The sequence below is a fragment of the Poecilia mexicana genome, unplaced genomic scaffold, assembly GCF_051168715.1.
Source record: "Poecilia mexicana isolate PSO_F unplaced genomic scaffold, ASM5116871v1 scaffold_18, whole genome shotgun sequence".
Classification (NCBI taxonomy): domain Eukaryota; kingdom Metazoa; phylum Chordata; class Actinopteri; order Cyprinodontiformes; family Poeciliidae; genus Poecilia; species Poecilia mexicana.
The window spans coordinates 11,486,989-11,506,130 of record NW_028263387.1 but is presented as its reverse complement, the minus strand read 5'-3'; the positions used below and the strand labels follow the sequence as shown (position 1 = coordinate 11,506,130).

General features: G+C 41.3%; 1 protein-coding gene across 1 annotated transcript; it reads right to left on the bottom strand.

The window, feature by feature from the left end:
- Positions 1–1,561: 1,561 nt before the first annotated feature.
- Positions 1,562–18,811, bottom strand: tbc1d19 (TBC1 domain family, member 19). The gene is made up of 21 exons (XM_015011464.2): positions 18,247–18,811; positions 18,045–18,117; positions 17,899–17,944; positions 16,608–16,683; positions 16,388–16,462; positions 16,069–16,132; positions 14,538–14,584; positions 14,338–14,448; positions 12,854–12,926; positions 12,399–12,437; positions 10,328–10,440; positions 8,621–8,695; positions 7,784–7,846; positions 5,986–6,070; positions 5,822–5,866; positions 5,703–5,735; positions 5,504–5,613; positions 5,318–5,409; positions 4,174–4,289; positions 3,970–4,040; positions 1,562–3,300 (listed from the first exon to the last, which is right to left on the bottom strand). Exons 1-21 carry the CDS (start codon positions 18,340–18,342, stop codon positions 3,226–3,228), a joined length of 1,578 nt encoding a protein of 525 aa, XP_014866950.2. The 5' UTR covers positions 18,343–18,811; the 3' UTR covers positions 1,562–3,225.
- Positions 18,812–19,142: the final 331 nt, after the last annotated feature.

Genomic DNA, 19,142 nt, shown 5'->3' with positions numbered 1-19,142 from the left:
ATTTAAATTTAGAAGTATGCATTTGGTCAGTATCGGGGATCAATCTTTTAAACTGTATAACTTGGGTAAAACCGTTTGGGTTTCCATCCACAAGATTCTCAGAATAGTTCTGTCCCATTCCTCCTGACAGAACCGGCTTAACTCAGTCAGGCCTGTAGGCCACCCTGCTCCTAAACGCCTTTTCACATCTGCTCACAACTTCTCCATAGGGTTGAGATTAGGCCTTTTTCATGGAGACAGAAAACATTTACTTTGTCTTTAAACCACTTTGTAACCTCTGGAGCTCTGGAAGAATCTCCGCCCAAGTTTGAACTTTCTGGCTGATGTCTTCAGATGCCATTTCAATATTTCTACATGTTTCACTAGCTTCAACTAGCATCTTCACAAGGTCTTTTGTTCTGGGGTCAATCTGCACATTTCGAACCAAAATGCATTCATCTCTGGGGCACAGAAATAGTCTCCATCCTGAGAGCTATGACAGACATTCCCATCGTGTCTGCGCTTGCATGTAATTGTTTGAACACATAAATGCGGCACCTTCAAGCATCCCCCGAGGCATAAACCCGAGTTGTTCAGCTTCAAAATTCTCTTCCTGATTTCTGGGCTGATTTCTTTTAACTTTCAAGTCTCGTCAAACAACAAAGCAGTTTGTTCCAGGTGCGGCCCTAAAAATGCATCCACAGGTTGGTTGGCCTCCAATTAACTCAAATGTGTCAGTTGACCTATCAGACGTTTCCAAAGCCGTGACATCAGCACCTTGGCTTTCCCTTCTTGCTTAACCCCTTAACTGTCACCCACAAAATGCTTACAAGTAAGCCATGAGGACATTGATGTCATCATTCATGACAGTTAGGAGGGTTAAAGAGACAGCTATCGTATTGTATGTAAACTTATGATTTTGAAGATATTAATTGAATCTCTCTCTTTCTGTGTCTTTTTATTCAGTGTACGTAAACTCCTGGCTTCCACTGTAAGGGGTAAATGAGTTTTTCACAGCACTGTGATTAGAAAAATCTAAGACGATCTCAGTACACAGTGCTGCCCAAGCATCCGCTAAGATCACTGTGCTTGATTCAAATTTCAGAACGAAATCCGTCAACGATGGCCAGCGTCTGCGTGTTGATGGACAGAAGGCACGCTATCCTGCAATGCAACGAATCGGCCACCAGGAGGGACTGCAGTATGAGTAAATCACCACAGCAGGTACATGTTGCAGGACCAACAGACTTGTGGGGCCCAAAGGAGGAGCATGACTGATAAAAGAGTCCGGTGTGGGAGTGCTAGTAAACAGGTGGCAGATGTAGCAGAATCCAGGCGGGTGCGGGAGGGGGAGAGGAAAGACGAAAGAGAAGAACAGCATAATTCGATACCAGCCTGCAGAGAGGACAGCGGGGGATGAGGGAGGCGGCCAAGAACGAGGGTATATGCTACATGTAGGGCGGGGGGCTCATTTAGAAATGATTGCAGTGAGCCTCCAGCATACACTTGTGCCTGTCCAAATATTTATCTTGTCACACAACCCGACAGAAATATTCAGAGAAGAAGCACAGAGGACTTCAGGTGCGATTACCTTAATAACCTTTAATTTAAAAAAAACAACACAAAAAAAAAACTTTTTTTGCAGCACAAGATTCAATGACAATGACTTCCAAAGAATAAAAATGCCACGATTGATCATTCATAATTTAAAGTCGCGTAAAAAGAGAAAACGCTTCACCTCAATGTTGGCACTGAAGGTGCTAAACATCCATAAAGTGTGTCGTAACCCTTCATAAATGCAATAAACTGCATGTAGACAGCAGCTTGTACGTTGCACAAACAGCACTGTTATTTACAGAGTTCTCCACACAAATTGCCCCATAACCCCGTACCCAGCATGGGTGGGATTGGGCAAAAAAACAAACAAAAAAAAAACTTAAAATAAATTCTTATTTTAATGTTGTACCATAATCTCACACATACACAAAAAAAAAAAAGAAAAAATTTTTTAAGTTATTTGTTGTGGGGAATCGTGCATCTTGGGAAATAATTGTTTTATTTTACTTCTCAAAAAAATTAGAGGTATTGCATTGGCACTCCCAATAATTCTTTTAAAACAAATGATAAATAATTATTTTAATTAAACTTCTATAAACTTAACATTTCTTTTGGCCACTTTTGAAAACGGGTAAGACAAGAGAACATGCCATTTATGCAAGGAATTAACTGGAGCCATGTGATTTGATTTGATCAGATTAGAGTAAAACTGAGCTTCTTGACAGCAAACGTCCCAAGCGGACCTGGCAATAACAAAAATAATGACAATTAAAATAACATCTTATGTCCGCTGTTGAGCACAGTTTATTAGGAGTGAAGATCTGGATCTGTTTCTCTTTCAAAGACATTGGAAATCTTACCAAAAACGCAACATAAAAAAAAAAAACCTAGTAGACTCAACTGGGAATGTACTAAGGAAGGTACATTGGATTTTTCAGGCAAAATAATAATCCAGATATGGTCAAAACAAGACCATATAAACCAAAAATAAACCTCTTATAGCATTACAGAACTAAATGAGGATGAAAGAGGGCCCAACCAAGACAGATTGCATGAAAACAAATGGTCTAAAAGCCTCCTCTCTCTCTATGCTCCTCAGTATAAACAGCAGGCAATTAAAAAAAATGCTGTGAGATTATGCCACTGCAATTAAACAGGAATTCATTTCAAGACTTATTTGTGGATGGCACTGCAGTTCATGGCTTTTTGCAGGTTTCTCTCATCATGCTGGAGCAAACTAAGATGCCAAATCATTCATCGGTAACATAAGGATCTAACAGTTTAATAATAACAAGCAGGAGCCGCTGGGCTGCATAAATGGCAGGAACTAATTAACACTTCATTAGGCAAGCACGGAGACGCCACTGCCGTTGCGTCTCCTCGCACGCTGCCGTTGCAACACAATTACTGCTTCATGCAATTCACCTCAGCTGATCGGGGAACTGCCGCGAGGATCATCTTTCCCTCCAGCTTAATGAGGCTGGCTTGGCCTTAGGATTAAATTACATACTGTATGACAACTAATACCATCATAAAGGGAAAATACTATTAATAGGGCTAAATGTACGTTTGGCCTTTTGCTTGAGCTAGATGAGGTGTGGCCCCCTGATGTCACTTTTCAACAGTCAGCTTGTGTTCATTGTTGTGCAACGAGAACCGAGTCCGGAACAACCAGAGTCTTCGTGTCGTTCAGATGGCGGTGGCGAAAAGAAAGATCTGGATGAGCGGTATGACCTTCAGAGTCGAGAGGTCGGCAAGGACGGCCTGCGGTGCGATCGTCAAAGAAAAAGACAAGTCAGACAACTCTCTAACAATCCGTTTTAATATAGACATAAAAAGTTAAGCCAAATATCCGCAGAGGACAGGAGAGCAGCAGGATGATCCGAGATTCCCACCCTGTCCTTTTGGGTTCACTAGGGGGGGATTAAATTTAGGGACACGATCATGTTTAGAAAGGGGGTTTAAAATTTCAGCACTGGGCCTGAGGCGCTAAATATAAAATAAGGAGCAGTGTGTTATGATGATATCTTCTCTTAAGTAGGGCAGGTGGGAGAATTTGCAAGCAAATGGTGCCCCCTAGAACTACTGCCCTCCACATAATGCTGCCGCTTGACCCCGTCGTCATAAAGGGGAGAGGAGGGCAACATTAGCCTGCACATAGCCTGCACTCAGGGTTACATTAGCAATGTAAGGCTACACTTGAGACGCTGTAAAAATGGTTGTAAGCACAAACAAAGAGGTTCTCCTATGCATGCGTGGGTGTCAGAGGACACGGCGAGTGCTTGTCAACGTGCTGGGTGGGGCGAGGGGTGAGAGGGTGGAGGCCCATCTGAAGCTATTTCTAGCTTTCTGTGAGTATGCAATCGGGGAAACAGACTCCTCGTTTGAGACGCACCTGAGAACACACAGGTCTAAAAGCGGGAACAGACAAACCTCAGCCGAGGCAAGCGACGTCACCTCCATCAGGTTCTCAGCGCGGAAGGCAAACACCGCAGCTGCAAGGACTGCAGGGTGAAAGAGACGGTATGGTGGGGAGAAGAGGGCAGAACGGCACAGTAAAAGACGGGAAAGATGGAGAATGACGTCAGGAAACCAGAGCGTAGTTGATATGGAAGTAAGAGTTCAGGATGTACTGACCTGCAACCACCTCCAGCGAGTCATACCCGAGGATTCGATCCCAAAGAAGGAGCAGCTGATCGGTGGAAAGGTATCCAGAAAAGGCCCGGACCATCCACTTAAAGGCAATACGCAGCCTTAGGAGAAAATATGAACTCTTCAGTGACACTTTTATGTTTCTGATTGCATCCACTACCTCTCACACCAACACTTATGATTCCATGACAGAGAGAAAAATGTAATTCAAGCCATAAACACTAGATGGCAGCAGCTCATAAGAATCAGAGTGCAATAATCTGCTAACGGTAACAACAGTCTCTAGGGATACTCATGTCTCTGTATGCAAGGTCAGGTGTATTGGATGAAGAGGAAGAATTTTTTTATCAGATTAAATGGGATTAAAAACAAGAGCATGTCACACCAGATTTCTAAAAATTAAAACCAAGTATTATTTGCCTTCTGGTACTTTGCATTGGCGTTTCTCATCAAATTTAAAATAAAGAGTAAAGTTTGTGGTTGTGATGGGATAAAAATGTGAAAAACAGAGCTTCTGCAGAGGTTTCACCATCTCAGACTGAAGACTTTTTAAGACCTTTTTAAGGCCATTGTGAAATAAATTTAAGACTTGGAGAAATCACAATTTTTATATAGTTGTGCCTAGATTTTCTTTGCACAAAAAAGGCAATGTATGGATTAACAACAGAAATGAGTCAGAGGCAAAGACGAATGTTTTCCAGCCAACTGGCGATAATTTACGCTAACAAATAGTAGACGCAAAAAAGCTAGCTAGCTAGCAAGCAAGGGTTTATTAGCAGCTGATAAGCAGTAGCCTCAACTGCCTCGAGTTACAGAACCTAATGATGTTTGTGCACGACTCAAACTTTTGTCTGACAGAAAATTCCCACGAGAAAAACAAACTACACTGTATATACAAGATTAAATAGTCCGGTTCGGCAAAAGATAAAACCTGCGGATGTCGTATTTAGGGCCAACTTGAACATTTTCTAATGAATTGAAGTTATTTTAAGGCCTTAATCTGAGAAATATAAGACTTTTTAAGGATGCACTGGCACCCTGAAAAAAGGTCAATGTGTATTCATAGTTTTGCACTGTATATTAAGTAGATGTAATCACAGAGGTGGGACGGCAAAGTATTTTAACTCACGGCTGGGCACCGATCTGTCGAAGATGGTAGAAGAGCTGAGGCAGGTGGGTTTGGAGTAGCCTCTCAAACTGCAGGCACAGGGACACTATGCCCTGCAGCAGCACAGAACAACAATATAAAGTCGGTTCATTCACCAGGTGGAGTGGAGCTTTAAAGACTCGACTTTTACCCAGAAAAGGCTCGTACCGAGAAAGAAGAAGAGATGGAGTGCAGCCTAAAAAAGTAGCGGATGTACATTTCCCGGAAGACGCTGTAGAGTTTGGATGGCTCGTTGTACAAGAAACACAAGGGCGCCACTGTGGAAACATCCACAAATTACAACACACGTGGTTGTACGCTGGATGTTTCAACTTACAACGAAACAATTGAGTTTGACACAACTCACCATACATAGAAAAGCCATGGAAGGGGATAACACCTGAGTAAATAAAAATGCCAGCTGAGTGAATTTTCTCTGATTCGATTCAAAAACCTTCATGTCCGAATCTCTCAACGTGAACTCACCGTTTGGAGGATAAACGACAGCATACTCTTCGTCTCCCACTTTCCCTGCAAGGCAGGCACACAAAGGCATTGAATACCTTGAATTAGGAGTACAATCGTTGTTTCAGTGACTAACGTGCCCTTCAACGTGTGTATGAGAATGGAAAGGTATCAAGCGATCTCACCGTGTAGGTAGGATTTAGGCGGAGTGGCGCTGTTGTACTTGAAGTGCTCCAGGACGGCGGTGTCCCGTGAGAAACACAACAGTACCTGGAAACAAACGGAGCCAGACTCAAAATTTGAGCTGAACAAGGATTCAAGTGGAAAATCCACCATTAATATTTGTCCAAATTGAGCCAAAAAAAAAAATATCTTCATACTGCTTCTTTCTAAGGAATAATATGCAGCATCCATTCACATTATTACGGGTCTTCTTATGTACTCGGGGCATGGTGACAGCCTTGAGCGTCCTCGCTATCTCTTCATAAATAACTCTATTAAACGGTGCACCTGGAGGCAGCAAGGATGTATCGAAGTACACTGAGCTAAGCATCAGGTGGAGAGGAGGTTCGAGAAATGCTCCGTTGATTGGAAAATCTTTCCATGAAGACATGCGGGAATAAATTAGTTTTCATTTCGGTCAAAGATCTTAAACAGAGAGAAGCTCATCATGCGGTCTGGTTGTCTCCATATTGATTTTAGAGATGATTCACTTGGAGGGTTTTCCTAAGATAGATTAGTGCCACATGTAATCTCCCTGCCTTTGAAAAATATTAAGAAAAACATTGTAAGGATACAATTACGCAGTATTCCAACTGCGTCTTGCAACTAAAAACAGTAGGTTACATATTCTGTACAAAAGCACAGAACCATTGAACAACTTTTAATGTTTTACATCAGCTAGACGATTGAAATTATTTGAAAGTCAAAAATAAATTCGGTCAAATTCAGAATTTTGACGATTCCAGACTGTGTAGGAATCTTGTCATCTTCGGAGAAAGTTTACTTCACTTGTATTTATTCACCATTTCCCTCCCTGAAAGTTGTTAGTGTGTGTTGTGAATTTAGGAATATATAAGAAATAAATTACTGTGAGCAGGTTTCACACTACAAATCCAATCAGTTCACTGTCGTTTCTTTGGGTAAAGATCTAAATCTTACATAGAGTAAAATCAATGCTCAAAAACAATTGCTAAACCACATTTATATTTCATATCACAGCTAATATTTAATGACTGCTTAATGATTCTGTTTGTCTTTCAGATCATAGGCATGCTTGTCCAACTGTGGCAGGTGCCTCATAAAATAACCTAACAGCTATGTCACAAAGATAAAAACAATAATCATTCGAATACACCAAAAAAAAAAAAAAACACCCACTAAGAAAACATGGCTTCTCTGAACAGTTCTGGGAAATTTCTCAGAAACCTTCCACGTTTTCTCTTGTCGTCTCTTAACTAACGTTTTGACATGAAGTGGATTCTTTCACTGCCTAGTGAGTCTGCCATAAGTCAACACTGACAAGGATGCAGAAGCCTGGTCTTCTATAAACCTTGCCCGTTCATTGGTTTGTCACCAAAGAGCACAGCAAACAAGCAGCTGCCAAGTTAACCTGTTTGGCAAGTGCAGAAGCATGTTTATCAGAGGGGCGTCAAAGACAAACAGAGCAGCGACTGACAGAGAAGATATTGACGCCTGGTTGGAGAGAAAAACAGCAGATAAAAATGACTGTTGTCACACAGAAGGAGTAAACACCCAGGGTGGCCAAACAGGAAGATGCTTACAGTGTTATCTAGTGAAACAACAGAAGAAGAAAAAGACATGCTAACGTGTAAACAATTTGGACGAACAAGAAACACTGAAATCTGTAATAATCTGTAATCCTGACAATTACATCAAATTCTATTGTTTATTTAAGTTAAAAAAAAATACTGGAAGGGTAAATAATGAGATACTGACTGTCTCATAAAGAAGAGAGCTGACCTGATAGAGGAAATCTTCAAACACAAAGTAGTAGTCGTCGTTACTGGCGGTGAGTTTGACGTCCTGTTGAAGCAGAGGGTTTTCACAGATCTTGTGACACAGAACAACTTTTTGCATCTTTACCGTCACATATATCCTGTACCTTTCAGGTGAGACCAAAAAAAAACAAAGAAACACAACACACGGGTAGTAACCTGGTTGCACAAGTGTTGCACTCCTTTAAACTATAGAAGTCTTGTCCAAAACCTTCTAAAGGTGATCCCTCAGCTTTCAATATATATATATTTTTTTTTTTACAACTTTCTAAAAACACCCCAGCTCCATTTGAGGAAAATTATCCACTATCAGATTTCACTACATTCTTTCACTGTGGTTCATGATACAAACATCTTTCGGGGACAATGACACGAAAGCACAAGATTAGTTTCCTCATAGTTCAGACCATTACACATTCTCCCACAAGCCTTCACTGCAAAAAGATACGTGTGTATTGTACGAGATAGTTTTGATCCTTTGTAGCCTCCATGCAAGCTACTGTTTTAGTTAAACAGCATACACCCACTTTGTAATTATTTATGACGCTGTAATGTTTTTACATCGCCAAAAACTGTCCCATTTCAACAGATGTGTGTACATTTTTCAGTTCCACTGTAAGAAAAGCAGCTCAGACCTAAACCCTGTGAATTTACACACACACACACACACACAGCAGTAACTTAACATCCAAGGCCGAGTCACTCGGACGAATGTGTTTATGAGAAGCAAAGAAAAAAGCATCTGCTAAAGGCGTGCCTACGTTTCATTCACTCAGAGGAGAATGAGTGTTGACCAGCTCACCTTGTAGATGAGGTTATCTACCAGCAGGTTGTGTTGGATCACTCCAGCCCTGAGCTGTTCGTAGTGCATCATGTCCTGAAAGGACAAAGACTCAGCAGGTTTTATTTCTCCTACCATCTACAATGGTCATTTTGTTCAACTGAAATGAATAGAAACAACCTTTTAAGTGAATGGTGAGCAAAATAAATAAATAAAAAATCCTAATATGTATTCTGCTTTGTATAATTTTTTTTTTTTTTGAAAACTCTCACTTCCTTTACAGACACTACTAAATTACGTCCTGTCAGTAAGTGTGATGACAGTCCAGTTAAATCGAGCACGAATAGAGAGGGTATAGTGTTTCCGAGTACATGCTTAATCTCTTAACGCGTCTCCGGTTTTAGACAGCTTTTCACAGACGAGCCAAACGGAGCAATAAAAATGTTCCCAGCGACAATTTCTGAGCATCCTGACAATGCTCAGCGCTCTGGAGAGCTGAGGGAGGAAACTGGAACAACTGGAACTGGTACTGTGGACCGCATTAATGACAAAGTTTGAAAAGATTTCTGCTAAAATACCAGACAGTCCCATCAGTTGCCAATCCACAAAAAAAAAGAAATTAAATGTTGAGATTACTTTTCTTTTAAATTTAGTAGTGGTATTGTTGATCAGTTTTGAGGATCTTGTTAGTGCAATCCTTTCAGCTCCTTCCATCTTTTGCTGTGCTCTTTTCTCTTCGGATCTCCCCACTGGTTTTCTTGATTTAGAGTCTTATGAACTGTTTTTGTTTTGAATCAGTCAGTTTGGTTTTGGATCGTTATCCGTCCTAAAGAATCAATGACGATTGACTTTCCGCTTCCTGACATAACCCGATTTATTATTCACTTAAATTTCCGAGGTATTCGCTATAGTTCGTGCTGCCAGGTAATCTGATGACGCCAGCCGACCATTCAGAAGAGAAACGAGCCCACGTCATCATAGATCCTCCACTGTGCTAAACAGTGGTCATGAGATGATTTTGGACCAGGGTTAAGTGATCTTTTTTTTTTTTTTTTATGAAAATGTAATTCAGTTTCAGTAACAATTCAGTCAAGTGGCGTATTTATTCATACCCTAGATTTAGGTTAAACATGATTTTTTAATTTGAGCAAAACGTTTCTTTTGACTGGAAGTAACATTCACACTTTTTACAAATCTGTGCCCGAAAAGATGGCCTTTTTTTTGTTTGTTTTTTTGGCTTTTTTACACACACCGAGCAACGTTTGCGACCCTCTTTGATGTGCTTTGTGCTCCAGAGCTCTGACCCAATCAGGCCTCCGATCTCATGCAGTATTCTCCAAACCGGGCCCCAGCAGGTTACCCTGGCCTCTGGTGTTTTGCCACACAGGCAGACAAGCAGAACTGTTTAGGCTAAACTGAGCGAAAGCATTTGATTATCCTAACATTTGTACACACGGGACAAGCCGAGGCCAGTTATAATAAACACCACGGCAGCAAACGCACAGATTATCTCGAATTTATCGGTCAGCTGGTGTTTATATGTTGGTTTTTAACTTGAAGTTAATGTATCCAACTGGAGATTCAGACAAAAATCTAATGGGGAAAAAAAAAAAAAGAGGGAAACAGAAGCAGCTGAGAAGAATTCGAGTTGTCGGGAAACAGCTTGGGAAGCGGGGCGGTTGTGCAAGTGACCCGTGAACTTGAGTGTCTGTGCATCTGCTGCCGTACCTGCAGCTGGTTGGTGGAGTTCAGGATGAGGGCCCACAGGTCCGCCCGGAGCCCGGTGGGGCAGCCCCGCCTGCTGTACTGCTGGGCCGCCGCGCTGTCCTGCTCCACCACAACTACACAGAACGCAATCGAAAATCAGCAGGAACGCAAAAAAAAAAAAAAAAAAAAACAAGACAGGAACTTATCGACTCTTTGCGTCGATAAGTTAATGCTTAAATGAAAACCTCCTAAAACTTTTCACATTTTTACAAACACAGTATTACACATTTCTTATAGAGCTACATTTGACTGCAATCAAAGCTGTGAATCTTTTGGCATGCTCCAGTAGACGATGGATCCACTCTCCACCTTCTGGCAGTTTGTTTCACTTATAACTAGAACATTTTCATCAATATTAAAACATTTTTCACTATATCTTGCTGAATAGTTACTCGCAAGTTAGCTTTGTCTTATTTCAAGTGTACAAGGATATTTCCACTAGAAACTACACCAAAAATACTTCATAAGATTTTGTGTTTTTTTTGTCCACTTTCCAGTTGTGTGCAACTTTGTATTGTTCCAACTCAAGAAAAATCTAAATAAGTAACATTTAAGTTTGCAGCTGTAACGTGAGTAAATGTGAAATATTTAAGCGGTGTGAATCCGTTGGCGTGCTGCTGTTGGTTTGCCAACGTCCTGTGCTTGAACGCCACTCCACTCCGACAGTTTAGCTTGTTATCGCTGCCACATGAACACAACACAGTCTCACTTTAAAGTCAACAGAAAGCGGTTCCTGTTTGACTTGCTCACGGCCCTCCAGCAGCGCAGATGGGAAAACGAACATCTGTACATGTTAAATCAGGCTTGTGGGCTTTTACTATTTCACAGCCTGCAAGAGCATAAACACCAGAAATCAAGATCTTCATATAATTGTGATAGTTGCACAACTTTCTAGAGCCCCTCAGGCACATTTTAATAACTCTTCAGCTTGCTCACTCTTATCCTAAATCTAGGCTGTGACAGTAGCCCAAAACACACATCCCTCAGCTTAAGGTGCAGGCCAGTTGTAGCGTAAACTAACACGCTCCTCGGCCCCCTAAATTTCCAGTTTGAAGGCACTTAACACTTGGCCTGGAATAGAGGCCGCAGCCCAGAAGTCAAAACAAAGCCAACTGAGGCTGAAGCAGCAAGCGGAGGGTGTGTGGCGCTGTATATAAAAAGCACAGCCTGTGTTTTTAAGGCTATTGATGCTTGATTGGTGTCCATATTAAGCTTTGTGTTTACACTGGCTTCACGGCATGGCTTTGAGTGTTGCTCTTACTGATTATGGAACCTGAGAAAAAGATCTGTCAGCGAGAGAAGTAGGGGACTTGTTCCTGCCATAAAAATGTATATTTTCAGTTTCTATGTGTGTATATGACATGTAATGGGTATTATTGGAGTTTTCCTTGAGTTGTTTAGGAAGACCTATGAAACAGACTCAACTGGAAGGAGAATTTGCTCCTTCCAACAAAACTTTCTGTAACCTTTTAGATGGTCCTTTCAGAGGTTTTATGAGACTTTTCTCCGTCAATCGTTTCTAGTCGAGTTTTGGACCATTTTCACAGAAAGGATTTATTTTTCTATGTTACACCACCTAGCCCTCATACTTTAGTCATTCAGGCATAAAAACTGAAACTAAAACTCAAGGAATGGCCAAGAGTCTACAATGAATTAATGGCACATGCTGCTGTGGGAAGACGCATGGATGGAAAGATGTAATGGACAGAGAGAAAGAAAGGGAAGAAAGGACACGGGGGATTGAGGAAGAAAAGGTACGAAGAAGAAAGCAAGTAAACAAATAAGGAAGAACTGAAGAAAGGAATGGCACACGCAACACTTTAAGCAATGGTATAACGGATAAGGTCTGGAAATCCCAATATTTTCCAGACTAGAAGCTATGAGTTCAGCTGATACCAAAGAACAACAATTCTGAATTTCTAACGGAGTGTTTAAAACTGTAAATATTTAACACACATCAATAAATTCGGGCTGCATAACAAAACAAAACAAATCAAAAAAAGCACACACACACACACACGTGTACGCTAACCTTTTTTGCCGATCTGAACATAGTCATTTTCAAACAGGTCTAGAGGAAGGAGAGAGCAGAACAGATTAGATCAGCACCATTATTGGTCTGACTTACAAACACACAGACAGCGGAGGCCATTCTATTTAAGGCATGAACGGCAAACTGGAACAATGTCAATATCTGGACTTCATGAAGATACTATTTGAGAAATCCCAGACAGCTAACACAGCAGCCCACAGTGATATACGGCCGGTGGGGTTTACTGGTGGGTGTGCCAAGCTGTTCAATGGAAAAACAAACGTATTTAATCACAACAAGAAGGATTTCTGTGCCTGCTTCTTATAAGCTACTGAGCGATGAGAGGGAAAGCTTCCCCGCTGTCATGCAACTGATTGAATTGCTGTCGCGTGAAAAACGTTTGTTCGTCGTGGATTCATCGGGCAGACGTGAATCTTTTTGCTTCCTGTAAATACCTGGGTGGACGTGTGCGAGGTCGTCAATCCCCAGCTGGCCGGAGCTCAGGTTCAGCTCCGCGTAGGCCTGCCTCTGTGAGCAGAAAAGAGGGGAAAAAAAGCAGTTTCCGACATTATTTAATCAATTAATTTAATCGTGCCAAAATGCATTTGTAGTTCAGTCAGTGCCTTTTTATCCCCAAATTTCATCATTTGCTCTTACATTTTAGACAAGCAAATGCTACTGAGTATTCAAAATTAATTCGGAGAAACCCAATAGCAAAAGTGGACTCCTGCTGCTTCTTTGTTCTCATTAATCCGAGGCAGGGAGAATGTTATTCTGACTTCTTGGGTGGCCGCCAGCCTGCTTAATGAATTTGTTAGCTTGCAGACACAAGGCAAAGACTCTAATTTCCTCTATTTGTAATAAGTAAAGTGGTTCAACTTCAGTTCTTTTTTAAAAGGAAAATCAACTCTGCACGGAAAAGAGACCAAGTGGTGTTTAGGATTCAGTTTTAGTTTTAAATCAGTAGAGAAAACGGCCCTACGTAGTCAGAAGGCTCAACCAATCATGTTCAGTGAGCCTCTAAGATTTCATAGTGTTTTGCTCTTGAGCAAATTGTTGTACTCAACTCAAAGTCAAAGAGGCAAACTTAACACCCACTGACTTTTCTTAAAATATTTTTCTAACAGCCCTCAGGCATTCAGACTGATCGGTTACCAAGACCATCCATCTCACATAACAACAAATGACTCTTTTTTTAAGTTGACTGGAGTGTCAAGGAAATGTTAACTGGTCATTCATGATAAATTTATCCAGCACCTTTTCAGTAATATTGACTGGTCAAAGCACTTCAGACACATGACAGGAAGAAGCAGGAACTGAATCTACAACCTTCACATGAGTGAAGAAAGAAGTTGTGCTCATGCCTTCTTCGTTCTTGATTCAGCGCCACCACAGACAGGCAAGGAGGTGAAAAGGTTCTTCAGAGGGATCGGATCGTTTGACACGGTGCAGTGTGAAAGCGAGCTGCACCAGATGAAAATGTAACAAATGTTGCAATTTTGGTCCCCAATCGAACTAAGACTACCAGATTATCAGGTGTGAAAACACTGTTAGAGGATGTTATCCACATGAAAGGAAACTGGTCTTTTCTGCCATACCATTACAAGTACAATCGTGAAGCGGTGCTTCTACTGGGACTTTAAGCTGCGTGCTTTGACCAGACAACACTAACAAACCCTTCAGGTGGCCCTGGGGTCAAGCAAAGGATGGCGACATGGCTGGAAATCTAAAACTTAAGGCCAAATCGACACAGTAATGGTTCAACTGAAATCAACCATCAGGGTCGTCACAGTCACCAGAACTGGCAAGGGCTACAGGATGATCAAAAACTCTCTGGTGGAACACGGATACTTTTTCTTCTTATTTGTTCATTAAAAAATGTAATATTGTGTAAAAAAAAAAATAAATCATTAGAAACATATAAGAGTGTGATATATACCAGCTGTGGAATATCTCGGATGTTGAGGGGAACCTGAATGAGCCCCCAGTGGCTCCGGGCGCTGACGTCCTCGCAGCTGTCATGGTTGGGGTTCCGCAAACTGATCAACACCTGAGATGACGGCAATAAAGCGAAAAGGTACATCTCCAAATATTCAACATGACAAAAAATAAATCATCAGCAGCAAGAAATGCGATTACCTCGAGAAAGTCTTTGGGTGCATAAACGGGCCTGAAGCGATTTAAGTCTGCAACAAACACAGAAACGACTGCTTTAGATTCTGAGGTCAGAGGAAGAGTGCTTCCATTGTGACGACACGATTGTAAATTCATTGGCGGAACAGGGAAGGACGGGGCTTAACTTCTGGGATGGAAGCAGGGTGTCGCAGCCTTTATCGCAACTCCGTGCAAGAGGTCTGGACAGCTTCTATACTCGCAGTCCACAATGTTTACAGCCAGAGAAGGGGGACATCCTAAATGTTATTAGATGTCCCTGAGCTGTGATAGCACTGTTAGGACTAAAAGATTGGCCTGCTCATGGAAACGGGCTGGCTTCGAGCAAAAAGGGGGAGGGAAAGAGCTAATAAATCTGAAATTTAACAACAAAGTACACTGTCTTCCGGAAGTGTTCACAACCTCTGAACTTTTTTCACATTACAAATAAAACCTCAGAACATTTGATCAGGTTTTGCAATTGATTTTTTATGATTCCGGTCATGAGTAATTTCAGCTTAATCCTAACTGTTCCGTGAAGGTTTTTGGAGAACGTTAGTGAACAAACGGCATTGAGAAGACCAAGGAAATAAGCCCAGAAAGACTAGAGGCTGAGTGAGATAGACAGCTACAATGAAATAGTCCAGATCAAAGCATATCCATGTGCTAGAATGGCCCAGTCAAAGCCCAGAGACAAATACAATTGAGAATAGGCAGCCAGATCTTTAAAAAAACGGGCAAAATTTGGTGTCTCTAGCTATTCACATCCGATAGAGACATATGAACAAAATAGTGATAAATTTACAGTTTGCCCATGATAGATGCAAACAAAGTGAGCTAGCTAGCTACCAGCAGCTACCAGGGGTTTGGTAGCCACAACCGCCTTGAGTCACAGAACAAAATGAAGACGTCTGCGTGCGACTCAAACGTTTCCTTGACAGAAAAGAAACTGTATAAAATATACAACATTAAATTCTGCCGCAACAAAATTTAAGATCTGCGATTGACTTATTTAAGGCTCACATCTGCATTTTTTAATTAATTTAAGACATATTAAGGCTTTAACTTCAGATACATTAATTTAAGACTTTGAACACTTGCACAGACACCCTGGATGTTTTTTTTTTTACTTAATCACTGTTCATCGCTTTGTGTTGACCTGTCACCTAAAATCCCACTGAAAACTTTGAGGTTTGTAGTTTGTATTTATTGAAAACATTGAATTAATCTGTTTTACTTTTGCAAGACACTGAACTTTTCCTAAGGCGTTTCTGACGTCTGAATAAGAGTCACAATCGATGGACGCGTTCCTCTTTAACAAACCAGTCGGTAGAAAAACCTTGGCTGGATAAATATAGCTCGCAAAGCAAACACAGAAGTGGTAGATCTGGTTCAGAGCAACATGGCAAGTTGTTAAGCTGATGCTAAATGCACCAGCCCATGCATACACATCAACACCAATCTGTCATAGCAGGCAGGTGACTGCAGGGGCCAAAAACCCTGGGTAATGTCTGCAGACCTGGTTCATCCGTGCCCATCTCGTTCCACTTGTTGATGAGCTCCTTCTGCTCGGCTCCGGGCCTCTGCGGGAGCAGGAGAGGGAACAGGGGGGGGTCTTTACAAAACAAACAACACGCGGCCTGCAGAACAGAGATCTCTGCTATGTTTAAATACAGTTGTGTGCACGAAAAGGAACACAGAGATAAAAAAATAAAAAAACGACAGCCTGGTTACCATCTGGCGAAAACAAATACAGCGTTACGACAGCCTTTCCACTGGAGAAGTCTCTGCGGTTTAGCGGTATTACCTGTGACGGGCCGAGGTTTTTTTCCCCCTACCTTACGGGCCAGAGGCACTCCGAGCTCCGTGCTCATGCTGTTCAGGCTTTTCAGGATGCGCTTCTCCCAGCTGGCCTGCGCGCACACATGCGGCACACGTGTGACACGAAAAAAAAACGGGGGTTTACATCTCTGAGGATTGCCAGACGAAAAAGACAAAGGGAACGAGAGGAAGACGGGGGCTCAAAGGAGTGACGGAGACGAGAGGAGACGCACTGACCTGAGCTTTACGCATGTAGGCCAGCGGCTCTTTGAGATGCTCCAGCGGAGCCGTGGGATGGCTCGGAGGCAGCTGGCTGCAACAGGGAAAGACGCAGCAGTGTGACAAAACGTCGACTGCGAGAAAGACTGACAGCTCTGATGATTTGATGCAAATGGAGCACTATTCAGAAATAGAGAGAATTCATCAAACAGAGAATTTTTTTTAAAGTAAAAAATGCCACCCCCCCTCCCCCTCCTGATCAGAGCTGAGATGACTCAGAACAAATCTCCACCAGATGCACTAAGTGTTTCACTAAGCCTGCTCAGGGCATGCTGAATGACTCAAGGACTCAGTGCATTAAACACCATACATCCTACATGAGGGGGGGTGCAAGACACATACATCAGAGAAATTTATTAGTTTTAGCCAGTTAGCCTGAAGTTGTATACCAGATTTAAAAAAAAAAAGGTAAAATATGAACAATTCAAAGGCAATTAAAATAAGAATATATAGATGAGAAACTGTCTCCTAAACACTGAAATAAACTTAACAGTGAAGTGTATGAATATAATAAAATCATATTTTTGTATATCTGAAAAGAGTGGCAGCAAATTATTAAAAAGCTTTATCTGAACAACACAAGTGTAAAAGAGTGAAATCTGGTTAATTTACTGCAGCTTTTAAAACACAGATTTATACTTGAATGAAATAAAAAACTGTTAAAACTGCATTTTGATTACATTACGTTAGATTTATGTCCACCTTAGTAACAATGGATTTTAACTCTATAGATCTCAGTCCCGGATCACGCCTTTTTTTGTTTGTTTGTTTTCTTTTCCAGACATAAATCACTGCAGATATTCCAGATATTTACTTAAATATGGAAAAACAACAGGATGGATGGATCTTACAGGCAACAAAACAGAGATTAAAGTCTACAAATAAAGATGTACACATCCTATTTTCCTTTTTCCCAATTATTCAGATCTGAAATACATTTCATTCAGGTCTGAATATATCAGAACCCTCTCTCTGTGCAAAAAAAAAGCTATAAAACAGAACAGGGAACCAGTATTAGAAGATGGGGATGACCTAAACAGAGAGTCAGATATGTTGATGGAGAATAAGCCAAAACATTCTCAACAAGTGTTTGTTGTTAAAGAAGCTCAAAATATTGAAAATATTTCCATGTCGTGGATGATGGAGGAAAAGATCTTCCTGGCCGTCACCAAGAACCTGAATGCAACCTAAGTCCTAACTGGATCCTGGCAGCTGTTTGGGAAAAGAGCTTCATGTATATTTGACTTACATGTGAAGTTCTCTGTAGATGGCATTCTGCAGCTTTTTCTCCCAACCTAAACAGAGAAACACATCCGGATATTCATCTTTCTGTCGCTCTTATATTAAAGGCGTGCTGTGGCGTGGCAGCAGGTAGCAAAATAGACCTCAGCCCACCTGATGTTTTCAGAAAACTCCGCACGTCTTCCTTTAGCGACTCCAATTTTATCTCAGGACGATGTAAACAGTCCTAAAAAGAGTTTCATAGTTTACAATGAAGCTGAACAAGAAAGAGGGAAAAAAACTGCTTATTACTGAGACACTGCACCATACAGCAACAGCTAGCTCCGCATCGTTAGCCGCATGCTAACTGACTCACTTTAGCTTGCCTCTCTATCTGAGAGTGTAAATGGCTTCCTTTGAGACGCTGGACGATATGGGCGATGCTCAGGGATAACTCGGTGCCTTCGTCCATCCTCCGGTCTCACCTGGACACCTCACACGGCCCGCTTTCAAGAGATGCTGCGGCTAAACTCTCAGCATCCCTCAAGCAGCAGCCGCAGCAGCACCACGGGGGTTACTTAGCAACCAAGGTCGGTGCGCGAGAAACAAACACCTGATACTTTGGTTCCGACTGAATAAAAACGCAGCAAACTTTTCTCCCATTGTCGAATGTAACCTTCAAAGGTTGTCTGAAAAAATCATAACAGTTCAAGCTAACTTTAATAAAATATTTAGGCAGTGTCAAATGCACAACTCACCTTTAATGAATTCTTTATATGTAATGGAAGCTGCAATTAATCTTTACGAAACCTTTTAGTGAACATTCCTAAAGGTTTGAACGATTTGTGAAGTTTACATTGAACGCTATACCTCTAACAAATCTTTTCTTAAGAGAATGTTTAGACAAATATTCCCAACATTCACGTTTTCTTTTCTTATCTTAGCTTTGTAATCAGAAAGATGAGATAAAACGCAGATAACAAGTCAGGTCAAACACATGATTACTTCAGCCACGTGGTATGTCTTTTAAACTAAAAGACACGAATAAAGTTTTGGGAAATTGTTGCCATGATCTCTGGGTTATGGAGCAACTTGATTCTGTTTTGCTGCCAAAAATACACCTTACAAATCCAATAAATCACAAAGAATAAGATGCAGCAGAACACAAATCAAGCCAAATGTAACATAGATTTTGACTAGACTTGATTAAAATAGAAATATATTTTACTGTCCAGTGTGCCACCAGTCAAGTCAAGTGAAAGGCAAATGGAA